Below are 21,754 nucleotides of genomic sequence, written 5' to 3'. Positions count from 1 at the left end.
AAAAGTGTTAACAAGCACACACACACACACATATATTGATTTGTAATTTACAGCATTTGGATTAAATAAAAGCACTGATAGCATGAAAATACTATATTATGCTATGAGCAGAAAATATATTTTGTTCCTACTTGCTAATATAAAGTCTTAAACAGAAACAATCTTGGTTAAAAATGAAGGCGTTACTGCTCCTCTTCTTACCTCTAGTGCCTCCTCATAGTCCTTCTGTGCTGAGAGAAGGAGAATCAGCAGGTGAAGAGAGTGGGGATGAGCTGAACGAAGGTAGAGGGCCAACTTCACGTGCTGAGTGGCCTCGTTAAGAAGGTAGCAGTGTGCATAGTGCAGGGCCAGGTAAAACTCTACCAGGTGGTCACTCGAATCCAACTGTTGAGCCCTGCAAAATATTTACCAACATTTTTCCCTAAATACATGTATATATAAATTTGCAGCCACAATAATCGTGGATAAAACAATTCATTCAAATGGGCCATTGGAGCCTTAAACCTCCGACCCCAAAAGTGGAAGATGGTAACTCTATCAACCAAGCTTTTGAACACCTACTCTACTGTGAGTGTTCAGTAGCTTTGAACACTCACTCTATTGTGGATGTTCAGAAGCTTAGTTGGAAGAGCTACCATCTTCTGCTTTTGGGTGTTGGTGGTTTGAGTCTCTGACGGCCCAAGTGATTGACATATACAGTATATATTTATTTACACACAGCATTTATTCTCAGCCCATTCCAAAGCCAAATGAGCTTGCCTATATTTTTTAGCACAGGCAGAAAGCTAATTCTACTCTTCATGGGGTAGAATTTAGCAAGATATGCCCCTAGCCCAATCTTTCCACCTGTTTATGGTGAAATATTAAGCTGCTTGCCTCACATCAGTGGGCTATGTGGTTGTCACAATCCTATGCCTTCTAATATGCAGAAATGTTCGCAAAAAAAAAAAAAAATTACTTTTGGGGAAGTTGAAGATGAATATTTCAAGAAGTTTCTTGAAGTTGCATGTAATAATAGATGTGCATCTATTATTACGTTTTATTAATAGATGTTAGACACATTGAAGACAAAACTGACAGTTCAGTTTGAAAATATTGAATTTTTTTGTTTGAAAACATGTAAAAGTTCAAAATTTACAAAGCAGTCAACATACACACACTTGAAAAGCAAGCAAATCCTGATATGTACCTGATGAAGGATTCGAGTGCCTTTGTCCTTAATGTCTGGGAGCTGGCTTGGCGCTGAGTTTGGTAAGCATTCAGTGTGAGCCCCAGACCACAGTAGAGGTGGCAACGTGCAGCAAGTACACTATTCCTCTCCTCTGAAGACTTTAAAGCCTTGTCTACCCATTCCAGGCCTTCCTCAATCTAAAGATATATCATCATGTGTGTAAATCACGAAAAATAAACACGTGATTAAAAATGTGACAGTGTCAGACCACGGAGGAAAATTGAAACAGGAATTTCCTTAAGTACTTTTGTATATTAATACATCTTCAGAAGGAGTCAACACTCCTTCTGAGGACTGATATCAATGAAATGATATCATTTCAGTCCATCCTGGACCCTTGCCCTTATAAAACATTTAATTTCATGCATATGCTTAATACATTACTCTATTATTTCCCTTTTCTTCCCCTGCCACCTACTGCCTTTCCTAACATAATATACTGACCTTGCCAAGCTGTTGGAAGCATATTCTGGCAGCCAGGAGACAGTAGTGGGGCTCAGCAGGTAACAAGCGGTGAACCTCCTGCATCACCAGAAGTGCACGTATATCCTTACGACCACAAGCCAAGGCAAGGCCAAACTGCTGCCACACATGACCTTCTTCATGAGAGAACTTCATTGCTCTTTCAAATACCTGAAGAAATTAATATGAATGGGTATAAATCTGTAGGCAATAAACTGGCAGAGAAAGTAAAATACTTACAGCATCTAGGGGGCCTCGTAGCCTGGTGGATAGCGCGCAGGACTCGTAATTCTGTGGCGCGGGTTCGATTCCCGCATGAGGCAGAAACAAATGGGCAAAGTTTCTTTCACCCTGAATGCCCCTGTTACCTAGCAGTAAAATAGGTACCTGGGTGTTAGTCAGCTGTCACGGGCTGCTTCCTGGGGGTGGAGGCCTGGTCAAGGACCGGGCCGCGGGGACACTAAAGCCCCGAAATCATCTCAAGATAACCTCAAGAAGATCTATATTCCTTGTTGCTTTGGTTGTTTCCAGTAATTCCCTTTCCCTAAAAGTGTATATAATTCCAGTTGTTGGGGACAGGATGCCCGTACTTAGGCTTACCAAGGTCTCCTAGGTCGACTATCGACCTTTTCCCAGGATGCAACTCACAATGGATATTTAACTCCCAGGTACCTATTTACTGCAAAGTGAACAGAAGCACCAGGTGAAAAAGACTGACATAAAACATATATCCCTGCTCAAGAAATGAAGTCAGGTCCAGTCCCCTTCAGTTTGCATCCCAAGAAACCATTATTTTAATTCAATAATAAAGTTCTTACTCCTTGTCCCACCCAACACTTCTCCATCACCAATTCGGATAAAACCACACATCAAAAACCCACATGAGGCACCATACATGTGGCACCATACATGAGGCACCATACATGAGGCACCACACTTGCAACATGCTCATTCATCATTCCGATCAACACATCATTATGCAAATAGAAATAACAGCATATTTACCTCAATCAAAATTTTAAATTGTTTTCTTCTCGCAAGTGATATACAGAGAAGGTCATAAACAGCAGTAGCGTTGTCGTAGGCATGAACCCGAGCATTCTTGAACTCTGGTGACTGGCTCAGTACTGCTTCCCTCACTGCCATAGCCTCACTGTAAAGGGCATACAAATAAATCTTCGATGAAGAAACCTTTAATAATAAGAATGGAGATCCAATACCTCCCTATTCATTATATACCAGTTGCTCTGATAATTTTTATATACAGTACTTTTATAGCTACTGTTCTATCACTCCATCACTGTTCTATTATCCATAACACACAGGAGACTCGTGCACGTTTTGTTCATGCTCTCTCAATATTCACCGTTACTGTTATTCAATACAGTACTATAATCACAGTTCTTTCTATTCCTCTGAAACAATGTCAGATGAACAAACTTTTCTTGCTGATGTCAGGCAAGAGTTTAGCAAACTATTAAAAACAATGAGAAAATTAACCCAACCCCCCACACCAACATAATAAGGATCAAGGACAGACTGAATCATTATCATTTTCATTTATTTCATATGTAGCATTTGGGATATTTATTTCAGCCACATTGTGACAGTCTCTGCAGTGAGAAAACAGCCAAATGTAAAAGAATACAAGTATTGTGATTTTACCTTATAAGTAATAAAAGAATTATCTCTTCATTGATGTTCTTCGGCACGAAGAGATTTGTGCCCGAGTAGTGCTGAGGCTTCCACGGACTTTCTCCTGACTTTAGACTTGAGCTGCTACGACTCTTCTCCTCTGTACCAAAAACAGAGATGCATAAATATCTTGTTTGCTGATATGCTAGCCACTACTTTCTAATGTACTGTATTTGACTTTTAAAATACAGTATACAGTACATATATCATCAATCTTTTCATTCAAAGTTATCATCTTCAGGTAAAAAACCAGCGTTGAATGTAATGAAATGTCATTTTCTGAGTGAGCCCCAGAGGCTCCCTGGAGCTATCGGGCTAATGTGTGATATACTAGACCAGGGCATTAATCTATGGAGTTCAACCTACCGGGGACCACGAGTCAGAACCTGGCCCCCTCAGAGAGGTTTCAGCAAATAATGGCCCTGGAAAACCCCCTGTGGTTGGGAGTTTTCCTTATCTACTATCGGCCAGGGTTAGGTACCCAGAAAGGTAGGCATAACAAAACAAACCCCACATGGTAAGAAAATTAAAACTAAAAGCAGAAGCAAGAGATAGAACTCCCTCTAATCCCAAGAGAACAAGCAAATATCTCACACTACTGCCACGCCGCTCGTCCATAGACCCGGGGCAGAGCAGTCCTCCATACCCTCTACCCCTGAAGAAAAGGCAGAGTCCAGGGAAAAGGCTGAAAAGAAGATGACCTGCTGGTGGGACCCAGTAGCCTCGGCAGGAGGAACTAGCTCGAATGCCTCCATCCCCAACCAAAATGGTGCAGCCCCCGAAGCTGCCCGAGTCTTATTACCAACTAAACCCTGCCCCAACTCCGAAACCCTCAGACGTTTGGGAGCCAGAAGCAAGGGTGGGGTGGGACAGTGTGTGGAGGGGAGCGGGTGAACAACAAGGAAAGGACCAGGGAGTACGGACTGAACCATAGTCGAAGCAACTAACGCCCCCAAGTCCCTATAACCAAAGCGGGGCAGCCGGGTGGAAAATAACCTAGCATGTTGCAGCAACCTAAACCTCGCATGCAATGCGGATCCTGTCTGTACCCTAACAGTAATGTCATCAGAATAGTACTGGAGAACAAGCAGAGAACACGACTTGCAAGGCTCTGGGTCAAAGGTGTCGTTGACCCCACAGGCAGTATGACGGTGGCAAAAGAGGTGACTGTCATTCAGAGACAAGGGCACACAGCAACCTTCGAACCCGCATGAGGCGGGCTGGAACTTGGAAGACTCATCTATAGGTCCACCGAGCCCTAACCAGGTTTTCCATGGCTCGTAGGCTGACTGCTACGGGAAGTCCGGGCAAGGTGTTGCTAACCAGTTTATGACCCAAAGCTAACAAGGGGGGAGATCAAAACACTGAAACCCCTGCGATGTGTACAATCACAGGGGCCTAGCAGAGGGCCACCAAAATATTGTAAGTGGAATGATAGGCACACCAGGCAGACCCCCACCAGGCGAGAAAAACAAAAACCAAAGAAAAATCCCCGCAAAAGTACAACTTCTCCAGGGAAACAGGAACCGGTAGTTTCCTGCGTAAATAGGCAGGCTGCACAACACCTTGATGCCCCAACCAGCACAATACCACTCCCTACCCAAGGCGAACAAGGGCCACGACACCCCAGCTGGCCCCAAGGGCGGGGTAAATGCCGAGCCGCAAAAACCCCTTCGAAAATGGTTTCCCGAACGCACCAGGGAAGGGAATCCTAACAAGCAAGGGGAGTACTCACAGGGTGCCTAGGGAAGGATGCCCCTAAGCACATGCAGCCCTGGCACTGATGAGGACACCTGGCCACCACATACAACAACACTGCAGAGGTCGACACGAAGGCAAAACACCGCCTTGGAAATTGAGGTCAGAGAAGACATCTGTGCTGGACTACATTAGCTAACGGTGCAAGGGAGATCCAGGGCTCCCCCTCCCCCCCTCGGGAAGGGGAGGGTTGTGCGGTCGAGCAGCATGGCAGTGGAATGTGACGTTTGCTTGTTTCCTTGGGATTGGAGGAAGTTCTACCTCATATTTTGGTTTTTAGCTGTAATTTTCTTACCAAACCCCACGTATATGGGGTTTGTTTTGTTATGCCTATTTTTCTGGGTGCCTAAGCCCCAGTCAATAGCAGATAAGGAAAACCTCCAACCACAGGGGGTGGGAGGGTTCCAGTGCTATTGCTCCCTGAAACCTCTCTGAGGGGGTCAGGTTCTGGTTTGTGGTCCCCAGTAGGTCAAACTCCATAGACTAATGCCCCGGTCTAATATATCACATATCGGCCCGATAGCTCCAGGAAGCCGAAAGAGCTCCTCCCATAGAAATCTGCATAATTTTATCAACAATTAATTATAATTTTTATGTCAGGACAAGCATCTCAATAATTTTGTGTCAGTAATATTAGATACTTAGATATGAAGAGACATTCAATGAACAGTTTGATGTAAAGGGGACCAGCCACCAACAATGCCTTGATTATTCCATACACAGTCCCACAAAGGAAAGTCTACTCTTTGTACAGTTCTCTTGTGTTGCCAATTAATCCTTCGTATGTCGCCACCATATGCAAGTTTTTACTATGAAGTCCTTGTATAATTACCATTTTATGTCCGTACAACATATGGACATCCTGAAATAGTCATTATATTAGCAGTATGCACACACATATAATGATGATTAACATGCATCTTACCTATTGACCTTATTCCCTGATTAGGAGCTTTATAAGCATGCTCAGAGCATCCCCTCAGCAGGACTTCTGCTAACTGTCGAGCTAAGGTCAGACGAAGGTGCTGTGTAGCAGTCGACTCTACTGCTGACAGCATGCTCCTACAGAGGTCAATTCACGTTGAATCATCTTAAATTATTCATCAAATGATCTAAATGCAAAATTAATAAATGTACACAGGATAAAACTTGACATCTTGATAAAAATGATATAATTTAATAAAAGGAACGAGCATCATTATTACCCATTTGTACGAAGTGGGAGAGGCCTCGGTAAAGGCAGAAACAGAGAGAAAAGCCTTATGATGTTAAAGGTAATGCTAATCTGTTCACCATATCCTACACACCACACAGCATTACAGACAACCAGCATCACCACACTCCAGCATCAGAGAGATCTAGCACCACCTCATTCCAGCCTCATGGAGGTTCAGCAGTACAGTACCTCATTCCAGCATCATAGAGAACCAGCACCATCACCACCCTCCAGCATCACTACAGAACCAGATCCACTGCACTCCAGCACTACCACACTTCAAGATCATGGTGAACCAGCACCATCACACTCCAGGATGATGGAGAACCAGCACCACCACACTCCAGGATGATAGAGAACCAGCACTTCAACATACAGTACCAGCAAATTATCCACATCAACACCACTATCATTTCATAGGAGAAGATGTGCAGTAATTTTTCCAATTTGTCATATACAAACATATCAAACTGTCACCCTCCTGACAAACTGATACCACCTTGCCTTTTCCCTATCACTTATTAAACCCACTTACTCAGTGTTTAGTGACACGCACATGCTCACCACTTTGTGTCATCGCTTGCTCAATGCTTAGTGACACTCGCTCACCACTTAGTGACATGCATGCTCACCACTTAGTGACACATGCTAGCTCACCACTTAGTGACATGCTCGCTCACCACTTTGTGACACACTCACTCACCATGACTGTCTTCAACTTGGCCATCCTCCTCCTCTTACTCTCAAGTATAATACAATGACTTCATTATCCACATATTCATCAGATCCTATCTGAGTACAACAAACTTTTACTATTCATGGGTTTTGTATTTACAATTTTGGTTGTTTGCAGTTGGTAAAACTACATGCTCTTACTCTTCTCAATGTTTTCATTATAAATATTTTTATCCAACATTTAATTTATTACTAAACAAATCAGTCAATGAACAAAAGTAAACAAAACATATCACAACCATACATGAACAGCAAGAGAGAGATGCAATCACCACAAGACCCAGTGACCGCCGACGTGTTCCTTACACACCCTCGCATGCCCTAACACAGTTCGTGTCTGACCTGTATCTACTTATAGCTTTATCAAGTTGTCCAGCCTTCATGTGAAGAATAGGTGCTCTTTGTAGTGCTGTTTCGAGAATTACTCCAATCTTCTTGTTCTCGAGTCCATTGGGTGGTAGGGGTGATGTTGAACCTTGAAAAAATATTAAATGGGTTACTAGAAATATTCCATGTGGAGGCAGCTGTCAAGTTAATGTTTTTTTTGGCAATTATCAGAGAGCATTAACAAGGCACGTTTCTAGCTTCATGAAAGGTAGCTCATAGTTCAGTCAGTAGTGGATGTGGGTGGCGAGTCCTGGTATGCTGGTTTGATCCTGCTGTACTGCCTCAAAATTTTCTCAAAATAGGGTAGTAAGGAGTAAATCCCCCCTCATTTGGTGACCTCTGATGTACACCCAAATAAAACGAACAAAGTAAACAACACCTGCAGCTCTAAGTCGTTTCAAGACTCAAAACCTTTATGTCATCAGATGCCAGGTGCATTTACAACCTGGATGGTATTCAGGTTATAATATCAGACAGCTGATATTCTCTGATATCAGCAAAACTCTGATATCTGATATCAGAGCTTATCATATCATATGATATATGATATGATATATATGATGGTGGGCCTTCCACCATCATCTCTTTTGTGGAGTTTATGATGACTCCCTGAACATTAAAACCCAGGCACTGAGCATGAGTATGCAGCAAAACTATGAGCCAATGTTATACTATAATGTGTTGTATCATGAAAAACAATGACAAACTTCACAATTAATCATCAAAATGCTCTTCACTCTTGTAAGATCAACACGATCTTTAACCTCTTCATCACCATCTCCATCACACATGTGAAAAGAAAGGAACTAAAGACATTTCAGTCTGTCATGGACCATTAAGACATTTTTTTTAACATGTGTGAATTGGGTGTCTAATTTTCACCCCACATTATTGTAACTTTCTGTCTGCATAAAGAATAATATTAGCTTGCTATACAGTACAAGTATATGGGCTAGATAATTATTATAATTATAATAATAATTTATTATTATAATTATTAGGATTATTTTGATTCATATGTCAGGCTGCAAGCAGCCGCATCAAATAGCCTGGTTGACCAGACCACCAACCAAGTGGCTCGGTCAGAGACTAGGCCACCGGGGAGTTGATCCTTGGAATCACCACAAGGTAAGTAAGCATTAAGCCAGTATGGCTATACTATATAGCACTTGGAAGAGATGTGAGAACAAGGAGCTGGAAAATGAGGACAGGGGTGAAGGACTCAAGCCAACCACTCGGACCATTGACAATCAAAGCCTTTATTCTGCTAGAAGCAAGGGCTTCGCTCTACTGACCAGTCCAAGTGATTGGCCATGCGTATGAATTAGTTACCTGTAGTGCTGGTTGCTGGCAAAGATTGCAAGGAATGTGTGGATGGTGTGGAGGAAAGTTTGTCCTGCTCCTGCAGGTACAACAGCGTTAGATCTCCGGCCAATTCAAAACACTTGATCATTTTCTCTGCCTTCTCTGCTCGTTGATACTTACTGTTGTTTGTGAGAGGAACCTTCTCTGAACTCAAACCTGAAAGTCAGTGTCAAACTTCACTCTTCATTGAGCAATAAACAACAACAAAAATTAGTCAAATCACACGTCAAAAGGCTTTTTACCATTTAGTTTAATAATAGTCTAATTATAAAATACTGTACATGCTAAGAATGCATGAAACATATTATCCATTTACCAATGGGAATATGTTTTCCCATTATAGGGAACTGGAAGCCTATTAAGTTTAATGAGGGCCTTTCAAGCCAACTCCTGATCTTAAACAGGAGGCAACCCACAACTGTTCCATTAAATCCTGGATGCTGAACCTGGGTGTCTGCTATATACATATATCACAAAACAATTGTTTTATAGCTGCAGTATGTATACACCGAAAAATTTTAAATCCTGAATTAGAACAGGACAGAGCATAAAGATACTTCTCTAAAATACTGATCTCGAAGAATATTCATACCTTTAAGCATCAAACACCCAGGGAAGGTAATTATAAGGAGAAAGTGCTATATAATCAATATGACTACATGGCACTTGAAAGGGGTATTAGAATAAGGGACTGTGATTTGAGGGCAGAATGAAGGAAGCGTGCCGAACCACTTAGAATGACGGGGATCGAACACCAGCCCAGCCAGACTCAAAGCTATCACTAGCAACCAATCTAAGTAATTAGAGCTATTAAACTACCTAATAAGGTTTATTTTGTTATTTTCCTAGAGCTTTGCATAACGATACAGGTAAAAACAAATGCACTTAAAATATATGAAAAAATGTTTTCAGGTATACAGAACTACATACTGTACATCATCATGAATGTCTATGTTCATAGACATGAATGAGATACTGGCTATTGTCAGCCATTCACCCCTCTATGTACTCCTCCTCATGTCTTCCTCCCTCCCTCTTAAAAAATTATTTGAGGATTAAGAACAACTTATGAAAGGCTAATCATTATAATAAATAATCCAATCCTCTGTGCAGGATTGTAGTAATTTGTTTGAACTACATTACTAAGAGTTCTTCTCTGCTAAGGCTATTTTTTTAATCCACTTCTCTAATAAATATATTGTATGTAATTTTCACTTATGCTGGGTTTATTTCAGAGTAATGGATCAAAACTGGTATGGCAGCCTTTTCAATACCCAAACACCCATCATTCCACAATCTTTAATAATCAACACAGAGCCTGATACTCCATTCCTAAGGCAGCTATGATCTTGTGTGTTCAGTAGCCAAGAAATCATCACAGCAGTCAATGTTCGCGGCTTAGAACCGAGGGACCTGGGTTCAGTTCCCAGTCAGTTTCCCATGTAAATAGGCAGGCTGCACAACACCTTGATGCCCCAACCAGCACAATACCACTCCCTACCCAAGGCGAACAAGGGCCACGACACCCTAGCTGGCCCCAAGGGTAGGTAAATGCCGAGCCACAAAAACCCCTTGCGGGCAATAAATAGGCACCCAGGAATTAGACATCCGTTGTGGGTTGCATCCTGGGAAGGGTCAGTAGTTCGAACTTGAAGGAGGACCTCAGTAGCTCTAAGAACAAGCTTCCTGTTCCCAACAATGAAATTATATTATCTAGAAATTAATTAATCCAAAACATTTACTGTATTTCTTGAATTATCAATCTAATCTACAGAATGAATTATACAGGTATTATGCACACACTTCTGGAAACATGCTAGCTACCCTATACCATATTCATTGCCAGAGTACCATGCTCACTCTCCATGAACCATCTTACCAGTCTGCCGTGTCCACTGCCAGTGTGCCAAGACCACTATCAGTGTGCCATGACCACTGCCAGTGTGCCATGACCACTGCCAGTGTGCCATGACCATTGCCAGTGTGCCAAGACCAGTGTCAGTGTGCCATGACCACTGCCAGTGTGCCATGACCATTGCCAGTGTGCCAAGACCACTGTCAGTGTGCCATGACCACTGCCAGTGTGCCATGACCACTGCCAGTGTGCCATGACCACTGCCAGTGTGCCATGACCACTGCCAGTGTGCCATGACCACTGCCAGTGTGCCATGACCACTGCCAGTGTGCCATGACCACTGCCAGTGTGCCATGACCACTGCCAGTGTGCCATGACCACTGCCAGTGTGCCATGTCCACTGCCAGTGTGTCATGGCCACTGCCAGTGTGCCATGTCCACTGCCAGTGTGTCATGGCCACTGCCAGTGTGTCATGGCCACTGCCAGTGTGTCATGGCCACTGCCAGTGTGCCATGTCCACTGCCAGTGTGTCATGGCCACTGCCAGTGTGCCATGTCCACTGCCAGTGTGCCATGTCCACTGCCAGTATGTCATGACCACTGCCAGTGTGCCATGTCTACTGTGCCAGTGTGCCATGGCCACTGCCAGTGTGCCATGAGGCTGACAAGTAGAAAGAGGATAAAAATAGACTGTTCGGCATGAGTAACAACAGGGAAAAGGAGTCGCATGTGCATGTTGCACTTTCTCAACTCACAGCTGTGAATAATAATTGTCCATGATAATTAAGATGGTATGTTACAGTTGTGTTCAATCTATAACCAAAATATAAAATTATCCCTCATTTATTTTCACAAATTCTGAATAACTACAATATTTTGCTTTGTGATAGTCTCTTGGGATCTCCAAACTTCAATAATATTTGGTGTGGCAAATTTCCATTTACAAAAAACAACTTAATACAAAACTCGAGGCAAAGATCAAAACTAAATGTATTCTTGGCAGTCTTCAAAAATATTAGTTCCCCTCTGCACTCTGTAAAATCAAACCAACATGTCATACTTACAACACTACAGTACTACATTACGCAAAAATACCCCTGAAAGAAGACCGAATATGTCATATTCGGAATATGTCATTTGCATAAATCAGGCTTTGAGTGAATATGAAAATCTCCTTTCTGAAGAGAACACGAATTCTCTCTACAGCATCATCCATTCTTTTCTTGGATCATGACCATCAAGGTAAGGTGATACACTGCACAGGAACAACAGGGATCTCATCAACATCTCTTTTGGGTTATACCAGTTCAAGAGAGGCATAGGAGAGGGTCAAAGGAGCTAGACATTACCAGAACAGCCTCACTCGTGCACTCAAAGCCTGTCCATACCATTCTTGGCATTATACAGTATAGTACTGCCGTCCTATGACCTGTACATTACCTTTTACCTTGACGTGGTTTCCAGGATCAATGTCCCTGACAGCCTACACTTTGATTATGCCTCCTGGTTGACAAGGATGTTTGATTAGATTTCTGTTGTATGAACACAGTGCCTCACCTGCCTTCACTGTCATAAATCACTTCTCGGGAAAACTAGGGGTACATCTTGTCTTAGGGAGCAGTTAAGAGGAATACCTCAGAATAGCATATTTCCAAAATCAAATTAAAATAGTCAACACGAGCCTGTAAATTACTTCTACATCAATATTATGAAGAATAATGTTATTGTGTGCATTCTTACTGCCTATAACAATAATTTTACACAAATATTTTTTTAAGATACAACATACAATACAGTATTACAGTGCCTAAAAATTATTCCATATAGTAAATTACTAGATCATACAAATAATAAAGCAAGGTATTTTAACACGTTAAATAAGTTTATCACTTGCCAGGATTCATGAAGCATTTACGAGTACATGTAAACTTGTTCATATTTCCTCAATTATGCAGCCTTTGTTTGTATCTATTACACTTTCTGAGCTCCGCTGAGGCTGTCTATAACAAGCATGCAAACTGTTCAATAAATACGAATTAATCTGCCATGATCAACGAAAGATGTACATGTTTCATAAGTGAACATGTAAATGCTTGAAGAACCCTGGCCCATAAAAATAACCGAGTAACTTTTTTTTTTTTTTTTTTTTTGAGATATATACAAGAGTTGTTACATTCTTGTACAGCCACTAGTACGCGTAGCGTTTCGGGCAAGTCCTTAATCCTATGGTCCCTGGAATACGATCCCCTGCCGCGAAGAATCGTTTTTTCATCCAAGTACAGTGGTACCTTGCATAACGATCGCCCCACAAGGCGAATATTTTGGGTAACGACTGGCCCGATCGGCGAGAAATCGTCCCATATGACGAACGCTCGTTTGTGTAACGTCAACACCACATGGTGGGGTCACGCCGCCACTGTCTACAGTGTTGTATTGGTGTCTCACACGACCAGTATCCGTCTGTATCGCTCCACACACAATTCTGATATTCGTGTTTTTTTTTTTTTGTGGTTTTGTGACTACAATTCTGAACGCACGATGTCGTCCAAGAAGCAGCCTGCGAAAGCAGGAGTTTGCAAGGGGAAGAAAGAGGCAATCACTGTGGAAGTGAAGAAAGAGATCATAGCAAAGCACGAGCGTGGTATTCGTGTGGTTGATCTTGCCAGGGAGTATGGCAGGGCTCCCTCAACAATATCCACCATACTGAAGGGCAAGGATAAATATAAGACGCTTGACATGGCCAAAGGAGTTAGCAAGCTCACCAGCAAACGTCCAAAACTCCTGGAAGATGTGGAACGGCTACTGCTGGTGTGGATGAATGAACGACAATTGCATGGCGATTGTGTCTCTGAAGCTATCGTTTGCGCTAAGGCTAGGATGCTGTATGTGGACCTTGTCAGGAAGATACCAGGTGCGTCGTCTGAAGATGAGGAGGTATTTAGGGCAAGCCGTGGCTGGTTTGAGAACTTTAAGAAAAGGAGTGGTATACACAGTGTTGTGCGACATGGGGAGGCTGCCAGCTCTGATAAAGGTGCTGCTGAGGCTTTTGTGCCAGAGTTCCAGAAATTTGTTGATCAGGAGCAGTTTCTGCCACAACAAGTTTTCAATTGTGACGAGACCGGCCTTTTTTGAAAAAAACTGACGAAGAGGACCTACATCACGCAAGAGGAACAATCATTGCCTGGCCACAAACCGATGAAGGATCGCCTTACTCTCGTGCTCTGCGCCAATGCATGTGGCGATTGCAAGGTCAAGCCGCTGCTCGTCTATCACTCAGAAAATCCACGAGTGTTCAAGGCGTTTAAGGGTCACAAGACACGGCTGAATGTGATGTGGAGGTCGAACAAGAGGTCCTGGGTCACGCAGATCTTCTTTAGTGAGTGGGTAAATGACGTTTTCGGCCCACAGTGAGAAATTATCTCGTCGACAAGCAGTTACCACTCAAGGCCTTGCTTGTGCTCGATAATGCACCTGCGCATCCTTGCCAACTGCAAGATGATCTGTTCCCTGAAAATCAGTTTATCACCATCAAGTTTCTTCCTCCAAACACCACGCCACTCCTCCAACCCATGGATCAGCAGGTCATTGCTAACTTTAAGAAGCTCTATATGAAGGCCTTGTTGGAGAGATGTGTTCATATGATTGACACCACAGAGCTGACCCTCAGACAATTCTGGAAGGAGCAGTTCAATATCATGGGGGCCTTGCGTTTGATAGATAAGGCCTGGGAAGGGGTGTCACAGAGAACCCTACACTCTGCATGGCGAAACTTGTGGCCTGAGGGTGTCCCTGAGCGAGACTTCGAAGGTTTCGGTCCTGCACCTGCATCTGCATCCGCACCTGTGGATGACCCGGAGGCTCTTTTAGTGAATGATATTGTCGCTCTGGGACACACACTGGGTCTGGAGGTGGATGCTGCTGATGTGCAGGAGTTGGTGGAGGAGCACAGTGATGAACTGACCACCGAGGAACTCCTGGAACTGCAGAAAGAGCTGCTGCAACAGGAGGTACAGGAGCTCTCATCGGGGGAGGAGGAGGTCTGCGAGGATGCTATCCCATCTAGTGAGATCAGGGACGTGCTGGGCATGTTCGAAAAGGTGACAGCATTTGCGGAAAAGCATCACCCTGATAAGGCGGTGACAACACGGTGCGTGAACCTGTTTAATGACAATGTGCTGTCTCGATTTAGGGACATCCTCAAACGAAGACAACAACAAGTGACACGCGATATGGTCAGTGGACAGGTGGGAAGAGACGTGAACCACAACCCGGTCCTAGTGGGGTTAAATTCCCAAAGAGAGCGAGCCCGCCTGACCCAGAGGTGGTGTCTCCCTCCTCCCCATAAGCCCTCTCCTCCCTCCCTCCCGATCGGCTCCCTCAAGCCAGCAACGACTCTTCATAAGGTAAAGTGAATATACACATGGAAACAGTCAAACAAACATTTATTTAACTTGTACAGTATAATATTACCAGTGTATAATGTCATATTGTTGTTTTAGGGGGTGGAACGGATTATTTGTATTTACATTGTTTTGGGTGGGGAAAATTGTTTTGCATGACGCCGGTTTCACATGACGACAGCGGCGTTGGAACGGATTAAATTCGTTATGCGAGGTACCACTGTACACATTTTACTGTTGCGTTAAACAGAGGCTACAGTTAAGGAATTGCGCCCAGTAAATCCTCCCCGGCCAGGATACGAACCCATGACATAGCGCTCGCGGAACGCCAGGCGAGTGTCTTACCACTACACCACGGAGACTGCTTACTTCTTCTGAAACGGAGACTGAAACTTCTTATAATGCTTCATCATACAAGGTTAAAATCTGCATAATACCTTAATATGCGTTACAAAATTCACAAAGTTTTCCCATGCGTCTTCTGCATTACCAAACTACTCGAGCGGAAAACTCCCATCAATTAACCTGACTCCTCCTACTGAAACTATCAAATACTATGATACGGTACCTACAAAAACTGCACTTTGTTATATACAAATTACTAAAATTAATCGTACTGTATAGGTTAATAAAAAGACTCCTTTCATTACACTCAAGACAAAATCTATCACTTGTTTGCTTGTTTAATACACACACACACACGTCTGGGAGACTTCTGTCTTGGATGAAAATTTTTCTAACTGATAGACAGATGAGGGCGGTAATCAGAGCCAATATATTTGACTGGAGAAGTGTTACTAGCAGAGTACCACAGGGTTCAGTTCTTGCATCAGTAATGTTCGTTGTCTATAGAAACAATCTACCAGAAGGAATACAGAATTATATGAACATGTTTGCAGATGATGCTAAGATACCGGAGAAAGTAGGAGACAGATGATTGCAATGCCTTTTGAATTGATCTAGATAAAGTAAGTGCTTGGAGCGTCAAGTGGCAAATGGAATTCAATGTGAATAAATGCCATGTTATGGAATGTGGAATCATAGAAAATAGACCACACACAACTTACAAATTATGTGGAAAGGAATTACAGAACTCTAAACACAGAACGAGACCTAGGGGTGGTTTCGGATAGTAAGCTGTCGCCAGAGGAACACACAAAGAACATTGTGAGAGAAGCGTATGCGTCACTTTTCAACTTCAGACTTGATTTAATTATGTGGACGGTGATATGCTAAAGAAACTGTATGACTTTTGTGAGACCAAAATTGGAATATGCAACAGTCGTATGGTACCCAAATCTCAAGAAACACATAAATAAACTGGAAAATGTGCAACGGCACGCTATAAAAATGGCTTCCGAAACTGAAAAACAAGAGTTACAAGGAGAGACTAAAGGTGTTAAACATGCCAAAACTAGACGATAGAAGAAAATGAGGTGATATGATCACCACTTACAAAGTACTAACAGGACTTGACCAAATTGACAAAGAGGAATTCCTGAAACCAGTAACTTCATGAACAATAGGACACAGATTCAAGCTAAGGAAACAAACGTTCCAAAAAAATATTAGAAAGTTTTCTTTTGCAGACAGAGTGGTAGACGGTTGAAACAAGCTAAATGAGAAGGTGGTGGAGGCCAAAACCATCAATTGTTTCGGTGGAGGCCAAACCATTAGTAGTTTCAAAGCGTTATATGACAAAGAGTGCTGGGAAGATGGGACACCACGAGCGTAGCTCTCATCATGTAACTACATTTAGGTAATTACACACTTACTGTAGCTTAGCCTAGGTTAAATTAGGTATTTTGGTTTGGTTGAATTTAGGGTTCAGTATTTACAGTAAGACAAGGACTGGAAGTGAATGAAGCCTGTTTCCAGTCATAACTGAATATAATGAGGCTAAAAATAATTATGAAGAGAAAGCACTAAGCAAGTTTAAGTATGCAGCACTTAAAAATCATGCTGAGAAAGGTTCAAAATATGACTTATCCCAATAGAACATCAGAATAAATGAAAGTGCAGAAGGCACTTATTGACCCATATGAAGCAGCTCCTATTGCCCCACAAGAGGCAGCTCCTATTGCTCCACATGAGGCAGCTCCTATTGGCCCACATGAGGCAGCTCCTATTGGCCCACATGAGGCAGCTCCTATTCATATCCACCCACTCATTAATGTGTGCGTGTGTAACCATGCTTGAAGTAATCCAGTGACCCAAGGTCTATTATGTTATAAGGTAATTTATTACATAAGTCAACAGCCCTGTTTCCGAACCAGTGTTTACCCCAGGTCTTTCCTGGATTAAACTTCAATATATACCCACTGTTTCAGACAGTACACATGCTGTACTGCAGTTACACATAACGAGCCTGACAAAGAGGATTGGTTGCAAATCTACTGCACGTACTGTATTAGAATGTTGCAACCAAGATTATGTACAGTATTTGAAATAAGGACCAGTAACTTTCAAACCAATCTCTTCCCAATTAAGACTAAAAACATTCTTACAGTACTCTAGTCATAAGATGTTTGGAAATTGCCTTCCTATCTATACACTAATATTGCTCAGGTAATTTTCATTAATTCACTAGTTCCTAAAAGTCCTTAACAACAGACTCTTTTTAGCATATCAAAACCATTTGCATAATGGTAGCTGAAGTTTATTACATCCTCAGCACAATTCCCAAACAACTAGTAGATAATCTACACTCTTGAAATTACTATTAGAACCAACAGGATTTTTTTGTATTTTCAAAATAAAGCTTTCTTTGAAGTCTGACAGAATTTGACAAATTATCAAGCAAAAAATAACAGGTCCATAGTTTAGAGCATTTTGTTTTCTTGCCATTATTTAGTAAAGAACTGTGATAGCCTTTAAAATTTGTCTCCTTTTGCAACTGAATTTTTTTTCCATCTAATGTTTTTTTTTCTATTCTTTTTCTTTTGGTGGTACAGTATGTACTAAAGTCTCTAAAAGGGCTTTGGATATCTATAATTACTTAGATATATTTCCATTAGCTACATCACTATCATTTCTTTATAAAGCTCTCAGTATACCTCCTTAACTCTGTTGCTAATAACAGTTTTGTTCTATATTCTAGGTTCATATTACTGTATTGTCATTTAGCCATGACATAATTTTTTCACAAATATCATCTTTGCTGAGCATGATGGGTTGAGTGTTTACTATTGTTCTTAACCCTTTTGCTGCAGTGCATCTGTGGTTGTCATGCAGGATTATGCCTGATTTTGTGAATAAGTGACTTGAATCAAGGCCCAGTACCTGGTAAAAGGTTTCAACATTCTATAATGTTTGTCCAGATCCACTGGAAGTCAGAAGAGGAGTTTGTAGCTGGTAGCTGCAACTAGATGTCGGCGACAGAAGAAATACGACTGCGTGCAGTAATGTAAAAATCTATAAGCATACCTCGACAATACTGTACAGCCAACATGACAATACACAGCTAAATTGAGTTTAATACAATGTGCAATCCCCATGTACACAACAGTGCTACACAGTATTAGTGAAATCAAAACTATACAAAGAACAGAACAGTTAGATTTATTAGATGTAAACTAATCCTACCCTTGTTCCTATGCCAAATAAGCTCTCTTTGCTACTATTACCATATCTAAAGGAATACTTCTGGTGCTTCAGTAACTTACACTATCTCATATCCATTACTTAAGTAACACTGCATAATAAATTCATACGAATGTGATATAAGATAATATTGATGTCATATAATAGGACTGAACCCGCATCTTTGAACTCCTCGGGCGCGCGCGCACACACACAAGGTGAAGGTCTTATAACAATAATGAGAGAGATTATAGCGAGAGCGGATAACGATAGATCACGACTGTTGATAGTCGGTGACTTCAACTTGAAATCCATAGACTGGGAAGCATATGAAGCTAAAACAGAAGATTTTTGGACCTGTAAATTTGTAGACCTCATCCTGGAAACATTCTTGTATCAACATGTTAAACAAGCTACGAGGATGAGGGAAGGGGACGTTCCCTCCATGCTAGATTTGATATTTACCAGGAAGGAGGAAGAGATATTTGACATTCAGTACCTTCCTCCCTTGGGTAAAAGTGACCATGTCTTTTTGGGAATAAAGTATGCAATGCGTTATAAGCTGGAAGAAAATAAGGAGGTTGAAGCAGTTGAAAAACCAGACTTCAGGAGAGGACATTATGGTGACCTTAGAAATTTTTTTAGTGAGTATAATTGGACAGACTTGATGCTAGGCAAGGAAGTGAATGAGATGTATGGCAAGTTTTGTGAAATATATGATAAAGGCACAAAAAAATTTATACCAAAACAGAGATGCAGGACCAGAAAACAGGATTGGTTCGACAGAAATTGTGAGAGGGCAAGAGACCAAAAGACACAAAAATGGAATCAGTATAGGAAGAGGCCAAACCCCCAAACATACCAGCGATACAAAGATGCGAGAAACAATTATACAGCAGTAAGGAGAGAGGCAGAAAGAAATTTTGAAAAAGGGATAGCAGATAAATGTAAAACAGAACCGGGCCTATTCTACAAATTCATAAACAACAAATTGCAGGTAAAGGATAATATCCAGAGGTTGGAAATGGGAAACAGATTCACGGAAAATGAAAAGGAAATGTGTGAAACATTAAATGAAAAGTTCCAAAGTGTGTTTGTACAAAATGAAATCTTCAGAGAACCAGACACAATAAGAATTCCAGAGAACAACATAGAGCAGATAGAGGTGTCTAGAGATGAAGTGGAAAATATGCTAAAGGAGCTCGGGAGGAACAAAGCAGCTGGCCCAGATGGCGTTTCACCATGGGTTCTGAGAGAATGTGCATCTGAGCTCAGCATTCCACTTCACCTGATCTTTCAGGCATCCCTGTGTACAGGAATCGTAGCAGACGTGTGGAAACAGGCTAACATAGTTCCAATCTACAAAAGTGGCAGCAGGGAAGACCCCCTCAATTATAGACCTGTATCATTGACAAGTGTAATAGTGAAAGTATTGGAAAAGCTAATCAAAACTAAATGGGTAGAACACCTGGAGAGAAATGATATAATATCAGACAGACAGTATGGTTTTCGATCAGGAAGATCCTGTGTATCGAATTTACTCAGTTTCTATGATCGGGCCACAGAGATATTACAGGAAAGAGATGGTTGGGTTGACTGCATCTATCTGGACCTAAAAAAGGCTTTCGACAGAGTTCCACATAAGAGGTTGTTCTGGAAACTGGAAAATATTGGAGGGGTGACAGGTAAGCTTCTATCATGGATGAAAAATTTTCTGACTGATAGAAAAATGAGGGCAGTAATCAGAGGCAATGTATCGGAATGGAGAAATGTCACAAGTGGAGTACCACAGGGTTCAGTTCTTGCACCAGTGATGTTTATTGTGTACATAAATGATCTACCAGTTGGTATACAGAATTATATGAACATGTTTGCTGATGATGCTAAGATAATAGGAAGGATAAGAAATTTAGATGATTGTCATGCCCTTCAAGAAGACCTGGACAAAATAAGTATATGGAGCACCACTTGGCAAATGGAATTTAATGTTAATAAATGTCATGTTATGGAATGTGGAATAGGAGAACATAGACCCCACACAACCTATATATTATGTGAGAAATCTTTAAAGAATTCTGATAAAGAAAGAGATCTAGGAGTGGTTCTAGATAGAAAACTATCACCTGAGGACCACATTAAGAATATTGTGCAAGGAGCCTATGCAATGCTTTCTAACTTCAGAATTGCATTTAAATACATGGATGGCGATATACTAAAGAAATTGTTCATGTTTTTTGTTAGGCCAAAGCTAGAATATGCAGCTGTTGTGTGGTGCCCATATCTTAAGAAGCACATCAACAAACTGGAAAAGGTGCAAAGACATGCTACTAAGTGGCTCCCAGAACTGAAGGGCAAGAGCTACGAGGAGAGGTTAGAAGCATTAAATATGCCAAAACTAGAAGACAGAAGAAAAAGAGGTGATATGATCACTACGTACAAAATAGTAACAGGAATTGATAAAATCGACAGGGAAGACTTCCTGAGACCTGGAACTTCAAGAACAAGAGGCCATAGATTTAAACTAGCTAAACACAGATGCCGAAGAAATATAAGAAAATTCACCTTCGCAAATAGAGTGGTAGACGGTTGGAACAAGTTAAGTGAGAAGGTGGTGGAGGCCAAGACCGTCAGTAGTTTCAAAGCGTTATATGACAAAGAGTGCTGGGAAGACGGGACACCACGAGCGTAGCTCTCATCCTGTAACTACACTTAGGTAATTACTTAGGTAATTACAAGCCCACCCTGGTCCAGGCGGTATTGCATGTGCGTAAGGAGTTCAGAGCCGTGGGTTCGATCCCATCACATGTCTTCAATATTCTTACAGTAAGACTGTTCCCAGCTAAAGTACTGTACTGCCATTTGCTAAAAAGAAGCACTCTCATATTTGATCTTGCGAGCACACAAGACTTACAGGCTAACACAACATGCTGGACAATATTAATGACCACTACAAAACTCTACTATAACCCTTCATGGATATTATTAATACTTTGCAACATTTCATGCTCAAACTTCCTAAAAAGTGAGTTAACATTTGCAGTCTTCCAAGATACAAATACACCAAGAAA

The 21,754-nt window shown here is 41.7% G+C and overlaps 2 protein-coding genes across 14 annotated transcripts in view; one reads left to right on the top strand and one right to left on the bottom strand.

The window, feature by feature from the left end:
- The window catches only part of LOC138359177 (uncharacterized), a 271,321-nt gene that overhangs the window by 217,683 nt on the left and 31,884 nt on the right, over positions 1 to 21,754 (top strand). The window lies entirely within an intron of this gene.
- Ttc7 (tetratricopeptide repeat domain 7) overlaps positions 1 to 21,754 on the bottom strand; it is a 109,115-nt gene that overhangs the window by 72,086 nt on the left and 15,275 nt on the right. For all 9 annotated transcript variants that reach the window (XR_011225837.1, XR_011225836.1, XR_011225835.1 and 6 more), the window contains 8 exons: positions 8,817 to 9,005; positions 7,440 to 7,572; positions 6,072 to 6,208; positions 3,359 to 3,488; positions 2,699 to 2,846; positions 1,676 to 1,864; positions 1,190 to 1,368; positions 202 to 394 (listed from right to left, as the gene is read on the bottom strand). Coding sequence is in view for 6 of the 9 variants with exons in the window: in XM_069318143.1 (XP_069174244.1) it covers positions 202 to 394; positions 1,190 to 1,368; positions 1,676 to 1,864; positions 2,699 to 2,846; positions 3,359 to 3,488; positions 6,072 to 6,208; positions 7,440 to 7,572; positions 8,817 to 9,005 (1,298 nt within the window). In the remaining 3 variants the exon portion in view is untranslated. The remainder of the gene's footprint in view (positions 1 to 201; positions 395 to 1,189; positions 1,369 to 1,675; positions 1,865 to 2,698; positions 2,847 to 3,358; positions 3,489 to 6,071; positions 6,209 to 7,439; positions 7,573 to 8,816; positions 9,006 to 21,754) is intronic.

Source organism: Procambarus clarkii, chromosome 89, assembly GCF_040958095.1.
Source record: "Procambarus clarkii isolate CNS0578487 chromosome 89, FALCON_Pclarkii_2.0, whole genome shotgun sequence".
NCBI lineage: Eukaryota > Metazoa > Arthropoda > Malacostraca > Decapoda > Cambaridae > Procambarus > Procambarus clarkii.
Note: the sequence above shows the minus strand (reverse complement) of the source record. Positions and strands in the feature narration are given on the sequence as shown.